We start from the raw sequence: 11,379 nt of genomic DNA, 5'->3' as shown, positions 1-11,379 counted from the left end.
TACATACGCACATACATACATACATACATACATACATACATACATACATACATACATACATACATATATATATATATATATATATATATATATACATATATATATACACATATATATACATATACATATAATAAACATATACATACATCCTGATCTGACAGAAGTTATTTAGCCTTTCTCAAACAAAGCTGAATGTTTGACTAACAAACAAAGACAAATGATATACGTAATTATAATGCGCCTTTGGAAAAATATATTTCTTCAGAATGTAATACTTCTATGCAACAAATTCCATTCACTCACCAAACTGTCTACTTATACCATAAACCTCTACATAAATATGTTCATAATTACAGTACAAAATATTTCAAAAATTATTTCCTTTAATATCACTGTACACGACATCACACCTTTCCTAACCGTTAAAGTGAACTAACAAAAAAGGTCTATGATGATGCATACAACTACTATAACTTTAAACTTTTTTCTTTATGGCCAATACACATAACCACACTCAACCTCCACCCACCGACAGCACTTAAACATTGCCAGGTATTGGCAAGTGTGGCTATTGCATCATTGATGCTCTCGTTAAAATTATATTACAGTACACTACACCACAAAAATATATTCTTTGTTATTAACAATTAGCTTAGATAAATAAACAAAAAGCTTATAGTACAGTACCTCACCGATTTTAGTCTCATCTGGGCTGATTCTGTTTTTTATTGATTTTTTTACCTCATTTCGCTTCAGGCATGCGAGAAGCTGCTGGGGATGGTTGGGGTGGGGAAACAGCTACATTAAAACTCATTGAATTTATTTCATTCAACTTTATTTAACAAAGGTGACCCTAACAGGATGTTAACTTAATAAAGGGCCTCTACAAAATACACTAGAAGCATGCTGTATGTTATCACCTGCAGTGGCTGTAGGGTAAATTGCAAGGTATGCTAGGCATTGACATATCTAGGGTGTGCGAGGGCCGGCCCCACCCCAGAAAAAAATACCCAGTCGTGCTCAATCAAGTCAAATCACCTTATTTTGCGAGTTAGCCTTTACCTTCCCACCCCCATCAGCTCCCTTCTTTATTAAGACCCATACACCAATGATGCTAGGGCCTGCTACTGTAGTAGTAAATGTTTTTAAAGCCTACTACTAGGCCTATACAGCAGTGGAGGTCCCGATTTATGAGAAGTAGAGCATATGCACATACTCTTGGAAGGGAAGCACCGTTTCCATTCCAGTGTTAAATTGACTATTCTGACACCACCACACGGTTGTCACAATAGCAAGTGTTATATAGGGTATGATTTGACTTCCATTGACTCACTGAATACGTGAATGGCTGATATTTAAAACCAAGCATGCGGAAATTCTAAACAGCTGAGAGTATGATGCATTAGGCCGACTGTGACTTATCCTAGATACCAAAGTAGGCCAAACAATGAACTGTAGCAATCTACTCGAAAAATTAAGGTTTACATGCAGAAGATTGTGGTTAAGAAATGCTAAATAAAACGGAGAAACTGTACTATATATTTTTTTAATTTGTTTTAGCCAGAGTATGCACTGCATACTTAGCTTGCCACTGATCACCTGGCAGGTTTTGTAGTTAATTCAAAAAAATGGTACATAGAATAAGGCATTTTTTAATCATGTTCAATCTGTCTGTGAGTGTGTCTCATTTGTTAGATGCCTCTTTGTTGTTTCATGTGAGTCCATGCACTGTTATCAGGAATTATTATGTTATTATTATTTTTATTATGTTTTTCCAATTTTAGGAGTCTGTTTATTCACATTCGCACATTAGAGTAAAGTACTACCAGATATATTCACTTGCAGCATAACCAAGTACTGTAGTATGGAGTAAAGTACAGTACCTGTATATAGAAAAATATAATGCTCATAGAGGTTTAGTGTAATACTGTACAGTAGTTGCAATTCTGCTTCTTAACCTTGAGGTCGGAGTATGATCCCTTACTGTATTTTGCATTTCACTTGTATCCCAGTTGAAACGCTTTTCTGTACCTAGAGCTGTTTCTCTCCTCCCATGTGTACAAGTGGGAATTTGGACAGTTCAAATACTATGCGCTGATTACTTATGGCAACATTTAATTCTCCCCAGGGAGCTGAGTGTGTGTTTCATTATGTGCTTGATTGAACTTAATTATTATTATAATTAAATGATTCGCAGATATTCAAAATTTTAACTTTGTATTTATTCAAAAATCTACTAATTTTTAAAATTCTTATTCAAAATATTTTTTTTTCCAGGTCATCATTAACAATGGGTTGCTGCAGCAGCTGCAGACATCGCTCCAAACTCCAGGAGTCTGAAAACCCTATGAACTCTTCACTACAACCCATTCCAGAAGAAAATGCATTCCTGCCACTGGAAGCAATGACCAGCACACCAGGTCTGTGGAGAGACACCAGAGATGGCTACATCACAGGTTCAAATCTATCAATATCTAAGAAAACGAATTCTAATTTATCTATTGCATTGAAACGGATGTCTGGGGCAAGTTTCTATCGTCTGGCCAAAGGAGGAAGTGACTACAATTTGACAGATGATGAGGGCAGTGTTTGGACACTTGCATCATCTACCATGGAAAATCCAGAGGTTGATGATCCAGATTATGCTGCTGAAGTTCTTGCCAGTTTACATCTCGGTCTAATGAATGGTCTCTATACTGATTTCACCATTTCCACTCGGAATCAACAGTTTCACTGTCACAAAGCCATTTTAGCTGCTGCCAGCCGATTTTTTTCACTATTGTTTTATGAGAAGAGAAAAGAAAATGGTAAAACAGAGATTGTAGCTTGTAAGCCAATAGACTTCATAGATCTTTCAAACATTGCCCCTCCAATCATGCTCACTATTATTGAGTATATTTACACTGCTAAGTTGATAATAAGTTTAGAAACTGTGCACGGCCTGCTTGTTGCAGCCCAACAATTTCAATTGAACTCTGCTGAAGAAGCTTGCCGCGAATTCATTGATAAACTTGATATTTCGAGTCGTCTAAATGCTGAAGAAATGGTCACAAGGATCCAGCCAGAATACACTTTTAAGCAACCCTTTCATGTCAATGAAATTTTACTTGGACTAAATGATCAAAGGATAGATAAGAAGTTTACCGATATCACAATTTGTGTTGAAGATCAAGATTTTGCATGTCATCGTATTGTACTGGCTACTATTCATCCATCTCTAGAAGAAAAGATGAAGGGTGTGAATACTAACAATCAGTTAGTTTTCAAAGGTGTTTCTCCTTCTGTTTTGAAGACTCTTTTAACATACACTTACACATCCAAATTGGAAATTAACAGTGACAATGCAATCGACATGTTGCGTTTGTCATGTCGTTTGCGACACACAACGGCTATTCGAAAATGCAGTGACTTCCTGAAGTCTTCTATCAATTGTGCAAATTGCTTGTCCATTCAAGAAGCTGCTAGTAGTGAGCATTGTGAATACTTGAACAGAATGGCATTGAAATTTGCTTTGCGGAATTTCAAAGAGGTGATCAAGCAGAAAGCATTTGTCGACATGCCTGTCAAACAGTTGGTCCGTTACCTTGGTGATAACAGCTTGAATGTACATGCTGAGCAGGAGGTATTCGATGCTTTGTCAATTTGGGTGAACCACAATATGGAAAGTAGAAGCAAGCACATTAGTGAAATCCTCATTTGTGTGCGCCTCCTTTATGTAAACCCAATATACTTAAAGCAGACCATCTTACAGAGTGAACTGATAGTAAATAATGTAGAATGTGAAAAGGTGGTTAGCAAAGCAGTTGATATACATCAGCAGATTAGAGAAGGCAGAACTAGTACAGACATGAGGAAAAACCCAAGGAGGTCATATGGAGAAGTCACTGTTGTTGTTGGAGGAAGAAACAAAAATGGTGAGTGGATGAATGATGTCTGGTTCTATGATCATGTAAAACGAAAGTGGATCGCAATGTCTCCACTACCAAGTGGAAATGAAGAATACAAAGTGATTTCACATTGTAATGATATTTATGCTATTGGTGGAAGAAACAAGTCTGGAAATGTTGTCTCTGAGGTGTGGCGTTATGACTCCCTCTTTGATGAATGGACACAAACAGAAGACCTTTTAGCGCCAAGGATCAGTCATGGAGTTGGCATTCTTTTTGACAAGATTTTTGTGGTTGGAGGGCGTGATGGATACAGTGGAGAAAGTACCAGTGAAGTGGAGAAGTTCAGCCGGAGCAACAATGAATGGAAGAATGGTGAACCTATGACATACGGTGTCATGAATCCAGTCGTGGTTTCTCATAGTCGCAGGCTTTACATAATTGGTGGCAGACATGAAGACAGTAATATCCTATTTCAGTGCTTCCACCATGATAAGAACACTTGGACAGTAATGTCACATACTGGTCTGTTGTACGAGCCACGAATTGCAGCCACAATCAAAAATAAAATCTACCTTGTTGGTGGTAAACAAGAGTACAGCGTACAGATTTATGATCCAAACAAAGACAAGTTAACAGCAGCTGGTGAGATGCCTCATGCAGAAGCTCATGCCAGAGAACTCTATTCTGGTACAACAACCAACAAGAAGTTGATTGTCACTGGAGGGCATTGGGCAATTGGAACAGCTGATGATGCATTGATCATCGTAACCAACAGTGTAGAGCAGTATGACCCAGTCACTAATGATTGGACTGTGTTAGGCCCAATGCCAAGGGCACTGTCCCAACATGCTTGTGTTGCCATCAAGAGGTTCATTGGTTTACCAATGCCAACTTCATGGTCTTCTAAATCACCGTTTCATGCACCAACCAGTTAGCTCCACTATTTGTTTCACTATTCTTTTGTTAAATCAAATTTGACTTTTTTTTAATGAACATATTTTTTCCTTCATATTTTCTTACACAAAATACTGTAGAATGATAAATTTAAATGATGTCTTTCATATATCATAATATATAAGTAAAACAGTGACCAATATGTATGATTTTTTTTCAGGTACTGTAGTTTATTTTTTGTATTCAAAATTATGGATTAACAGTAAAGTTTTTCAGTATTGTTTTTGCCAATTCCACCAAATTTTTACTCCCTCCACATCCACGTTCACCTTGTTAATTTTGTTTTGTTCCATTGGTTTTATTACAGTAGTATTTACGTATACATTTAAATGATTGTAAAACATACATACAGTTTCTCTTGAGCAAGATTGCATTTAAAATTATTTGATATGTTCATTAATGTTCATGCTAAATTTCTGATATGATGATAGTGTTTGATGGAATCTACTTGATGATGTATTATTTATGAAAGTAGAGAATTATGAAAACCTAATATATGCTAAATAATCAGAGTTTGTTCCAGTGTCTAAAATGCCTTTTCACTTGGATGCATTCTGTGTTGTGGTAATGAGCCTATGTATACAGTGTATATACAGTACTGTATTGTATTTGGTGGATAAAGGTGTGTGTGCGTGTGTAATGAATAAAAATACATTTTGTTGTGCTGCATTGCCCTACCAACCAAGCTTTAATGCATAATATTATAACTGAATATTAATCAGTGAAGTGCTTGTAAATTGTGATGTGGTACCTACAGTACCTGTAACAGACAGCCCCTGTGGTGGACGAGAGTTGCTGGTACCGGGTTACCGGCACAGACACGAAGGGACCCTTAGTGGTGAAGAAAGTCTTTGATCGTGTTCCTAGTCCACATATCAAGCGCCCTGAGCATCTTATGTTAGATGGATATGTGCGCTATATAAAACTACATTATTATTATCATTGTTACCTCCATGTTTATAGATATTTTCCAAACTGAATGGCATTATTAACATGGCTGATAAATAACAGTCACAGAGGAGTGATTGTTATCTCTCTATACCCAGTTGGTGTGAACAAATTCATCATCATCATATGCTGTCATATTCATTGTGTGCTTTTTGCATAATTTTTCATTGGACTTTTTCATTTTGAAATATTCTTATTTTTTGTGCAATTATTCAGCTAATATTTAAAAAATATGCCGTCCACCATGTTTTTATATTAAACAGTAAATGAAATGCTGTTAAAATGTTGATTACTATAAAATTAAAGAACCTGTATAACAGTAGCTGAGACTCAGAGAGGAGAAACTCTGTTTATTTTCCTAACTATGAATAAAAGTAGTAAAACAATAAATGTGACGTAAATGTTCCTGAAATGTTAAGGCCAAATGGCTTACAATGAGTAAGTTCTATGTCACGTATAACTATAAGGTGACACTGCCTCGTTACTGAGCCTCTACCTAACAATCAGTTGATACTGCATATTTTTTTAGTCCTGTATATTTAGTTTTCAACAGTTTACAATACAAAATTATAGATCAGCATTGTATTGTAGAGTTAAGTTGGAAAGTTACCAGTTAAAAAAACAGTATAAATACTAGTTTATCTGTCTTGAGTTGCTTATTGATATGGACTGCTTGAGTAAGCTCAGTAATGAAGGGGTTTCACATGGTGTTGTGACATAGTACTCTATAACTTTAAGCAACTTCAGTTAGATTACATTTGTTAAAGTTTGCTTTTAAGGACTTTTTCATTCACTTTGATGTAATTACTATAATTCTATTATTAAGTGTTCTTTGTTTAGTTTTTGTTAATTGAATTATAAATTTAATATTAAATAATAGTACTTTTCTTCGTTAGTTATAAATTATATTAATTAATTTTATATTAAACTGAAAGACTACTGACTTCCATAAAAATATAGGAACCAAAGGTTTTCTTGATATTTTTATACGATTTTTGCTTAAAGAAGAGAGGTTGTTTTTCTGTTAGGATAAGAGGCTATCTGCCATTGTGCACGTTATAAATTAACTCATTAGAGAATTTCCTGTAATTCTCCAGCTTATAATTAAAATGGTTTGTTCTTAGTTTAAATTCTGTAAGAAATTATGGGAGGGTAATTACAGATGACTAGAAATGATTTTGTGAATTTACAGTGCTTGCTCTAAATTATTGATATTTATGCATGTACAGTAATTTGTATTCGTGATACAATACTTTTGATGTGCTAATTAATACTATTTAAAAAGTTGCTATGTGATTGTATTTATCTACAAAGTATTTAAATAAGCTTGAACTCTGGATCAGTAGCAGTATTGTATGTTCAGAATCTTGCATTCATGTTCTGCAGTTTCCCAACATACTGTAAGAATGATGTTTATTCATTCCCACACAAATTTATGCATGTTTTAATGTGACTGTCATCCATTTTTCACTAATAATGAATCTAAATACTTAATTATGGTACAATGTGAGAAATAAAATTTAATATCAGTGATAATGTATTACCAATATTGCATGTATTTTTTAGACATGGAGTTCAATGATATTTAAAGCCCAGATAGCACATTGATGTTCTACCCTTTGACTGTAAGTTTAATACAAATACAATATATGAAAAATGTAATATATAATAATGTACAGGTGTGATTAAAAATAATAATAATGCAGTTTTCCTGTAGGTGGTGCAACTACTCCAATACATTATTGTTGTCAAATTTATGTAAATTGTTGCAGTATGTTTCAACAAAAGGTTATCAACTTCTATCTATGGTGTTTCGGAAAAATCCTTAATTATATATATATATATATATATATGAATAATAGTGATGCTCAAAATTTTACAAACTTTGAAAAATGCATTATAGAGTAAGAGAATTAAACCATATATATTGTACAAATGTTTGATGTGAGCAGCTACCACTTTTCACCAAAATTGGTATTCAATAAATTAATGTGGATTAATCTTAATATGATTGTTGAAGTACTTTACTTGGTTGTACATTATTATTATTATTATTAATTTTTTTTTATCGTTATTACCAAGGGCGTCGATCCGTGGTTGAAAGTGGGTGGACGAAATGAAAAATAAAGCCTTGGGCCGTAGGTCCAAGCCTTGGTTGGGGACCAGGGAGCGAAGCCCCCGGAATTTTTAAGTCCTTTTGCATGTACAGTACTTTTAAAATCAGTCAAGAGGTTTTTGCTTTTCTCCTCTATTGGAATTTCACTTTTGTGTAAGTAATATTGCGACTACACTATTGTGAGTGGAAGTAATACCGTCTAATTTACAATCAAACAGGACTAGGGAGATAGGGAGCACACAAAATATTAGCATTTTGATTTCACAAACAAAAAGGTGATTTACTTAATTTAGTATTATCAGTGGTGGCTCCAGGAAAGCAAAATAGAGGGGGACAGGGAGGGACTTGCACAATTTTGGAAAGTAGATCACCTCAGCCCAACCATGGTTGGGGCTGAGGAAAGATAAAATCGATCTAGTGGTTTCTGAGATGGTTACGAAATGTATAAAAAATTGCGTTTTTACTCCGTTTTGGTCCAGAAAATATGTACCGCACTTGAAAAAGTGAACAGAAAAAATTCATGAGTCATGCGTAATTGTTATTCTTTCCGTTCGCTTTTAAAAGTGGGGTTTTAATTATAGAAGATTGGTAATCAATATGATTCCCCTCCCCCTTACTGTGAAAAATGGGGGGGGGGGATGTGTCCCACCGATCGACGCCCATGGTTATTATTATCTCCATCAGGGGATATATGTTTTCAGTTGTGCAAGTTTGCGTGTGGGTAACGTTTTGGTATTTTCGTGTGTTTTTGTTTTTTGTTTTTGGGCAACATAGCTCAAAAACGGCTGCACAGACATAATTGAAAAAAGCAGGGAGTGTTAGGTATAACCAAATGAAGATATGATTAAATTTTGGGGACGGTCCGAAGGTGCCCCTACCCATATTGTCCTCGATCTAAATATCACCGTTTACCCAAATGGGCTTTTGTCAGTGTGTCACGCTCGGGCACTGACGGAGGTGGGGGCGGAGTGCCAGGGCACCGCAGCCCCAACCATGGTGGGGCTGAGGTGGTATAGATCTGTGAATGTCCCTCCCAGTCCCATTCCCTCTGTATTTCAAATACCTTCATCTGTATTATATAATTTATTTGAGTCGTTCTAGAATCTAGAATACGACAAATATTAGAAAAACAAGCATATCTAAAACTCCAAAATCGAATAGGCGATCGGATCAAAAAAGGGCCCCAGGGGCCCCCGGGCCTATCGTTACGCCACTAATTATGGTATACCGGTAGGCCTACTTCCAGATGGCCGGAAATGGCATAGGCCTAGTATTAGACTTTGAGTTGAATTTTCTTTTTTATAATTTGGAAAAATTAAGGTTGGCCCCAGGCCAGCTGCCCACTCCCCCCACCCACCCTTGAATCCGCCGCTGGTGAAGCTTTTCCATACAATCGCTACACGCTAAAACACTGTGCGATTGTATGGAAACCATGCTTAATGCTGATTGGTGACAGGGAATCTATATCTCTCTTTATTGCAAACACATGATTCAACACAGTATGAATTTCAATGGGAGCCAAGAAATAGATTGCTCTAATCAAACTTGGTCCCCTGTCTTAACTACGGTACATAAATTCATCCACACCCCTGAACTTAATCAATACAGTTCAATAAATAATCTTTTCAGTTTTTAAACAAAGACATTTCTTGAAGTGATCCATACACAATAGGTAAAAAATTCCATAATTTTCCACCGGAAAAGTAATAAATTCTCAAACGGCCTAAATTAGTTCGACATCTTGGTATGGATAAATTAAAATCATCATTAAATCATGTTCTATAAGTATGTCTAATGTTCTCAAAATAATCGGATATACTATGCGGTAATCTTTAAATCGTATATTATAAAGTCAAAACAAATAATTTATAGAGCTTAAATATATCCAAAATCTTACCGTTGCGTCAGTTTCACTGAAAACACTGTAGCGATTTTAAGGAAACCAGGCTTTAGAAAGTTGCAGGATCACACAAGATTAGTTAATCATCTCGCCTGTCAAAGTTGATAATAAACCCACTTTTCATTATTATAACAGGCGCGCCCGTCGTATACGTGTAGACAGAATTTTCGATGGAGTGGTGCGTTTTTGAGTGAAGTGGAGGACCAAGCTCCCTACGATGTTTATGGGCTCCCCCGGAAGCTCTGACAAATTATATGAAGGCCTTATAATAATATAATAATTGAAACCCATAATTCATAATATTCTACTTAAATTATCATTCATCTTGGTGTGTTTGTTGTTAGGGACCACAGCGTGGCGAGTCCAGGAATTCGAAATAGAATGGCGGGGGCCGGAGGGAGACTTTCACAGACGGAATTTGTATGATTATGGCTCTAGATGACCGGAAATGGAACTCAGACTTAAATATAATTATAATTTTTCTTTTTTTTCTCCATATATTTTGTAATTTTGAAAATATAAATCTTTAAAATTAAGTTAACATACAATAGGAGGGCTTAATTTTAATTACAATATTTTTAAACTTAGGCCTAAATCAAGTCCATTAAAAAGGTTTTTGTGTTTGAAATTTTTATTTTGCCACCGTCTATTGTTTTATTAACGTTTTTGTGTGTAACATGTTTGTGCCGGGAGGGGCTTTCACAGACGGAAAATTGATGATTATGGCACCTCTACATGGCCGAAAATGGTGACTCTCAAACAAAAAATTTAATTATAATTGTCTGTTTTTATTTTTTTTAAATTTTAAAATGTAAATCTTCTAAATTAGGTTAAAATACACAGGAGACTTATTTTTAATTACAATATGGCTTAAACATTTATAAATCAAGCTAAAAAATGAAGTATTTCGAAATAGCTTCAGATCGACTTTAGGACTGATATTGAGAGCGGTATTGACTTGACAACATAAATTATCTTGACAAGTCGTCAAGTCGAATGGCACTTAGGTGCTTCCGTAGAGACGGCCCGAGTGGAGTTTCATGTAAATGTTTTGTACGGGAAAAATATCGCGTCCGGCCATACGATTCTGCGCTGTATTGTTGTTTTATTTTTCAAATGATTCATGATTATGCTTTAATTGTTTTGTGTTTTATTTGGATAATAGCAACGATTTCTACCGCCACCAAGGAGGTTATGTATTCACCGATGTCTGTCTGGGTGTCTATTCCAGTTTGTTTTTATATCTAGTAAATAAAAAGTGATTGGTAAAAACATAATACCGGTACGGGACGTCGGTAAAGAAGTGCAAAATACAGTCATCATTATTAATTCTTGTGCTTTATTGATCCATGCTATCGGTAGGCCTATTAGCTTAGGATTTCAATGCTTTTCCAACCCATTATTATTGACATTGAATACAGCTCTGATACTCACAGTATAAATTTTTTTAATCACAAATTAGAACTGCATATATGTAGTTTTAAAACAATGTGCATTTACTTCAAATGTATTTACAACACAAGTTTATGTAATTACTGTAGGCCTATATAATCAATTCCCGGTTGAAAAAG

At 35.3% G+C, this 11,379-nt stretch overlaps 1 protein-coding gene across 3 annotated transcripts in view; it reads left to right on the top strand.

Annotated features, from left to right (window-relative positions):
- Positions 1-7,570, top strand: part of LOC117107094 (kelch-like protein 29) — a 21,915-nt gene extending 14,345 nt beyond the window's left edge. For all 3 annotated transcript variants that reach the window (XM_033248645.1, XM_033248647.1, XM_033248648.1), the window contains one exon: positions 2,278-7,570. In XM_033248645.1, the coding sequence (XP_033104536.1) occupies positions 2,291-4,825 (2,535 nt within the window). In that variant the 5' untranslated portion in view covers positions 2,278-2,290 and the 3' untranslated portion in view covers positions 4,826-7,570. The remainder of the gene's footprint in view (positions 1-2,277) is intronic.
- The last annotated feature ends 3,809 nt before the right edge of the window (positions 7,571-11,379 follow it).

The sequence above is a fragment of the Anneissia japonica genome, unplaced genomic scaffold (genome assembly GCF_011630105.1).
Source record: "Anneissia japonica isolate Jap-2015-1 unplaced genomic scaffold, ASM1163010v1 scaffold1726_len428862_cov177, whole genome shotgun sequence".
Lineage (NCBI taxonomy): Eukaryota > Metazoa > Echinodermata > Crinoidea > Comatulida > Comatulidae > Anneissia > Anneissia japonica.
Note: the sequence above shows the minus strand (reverse complement) of the source record. Positions and strands in the feature narration are given on the sequence as shown.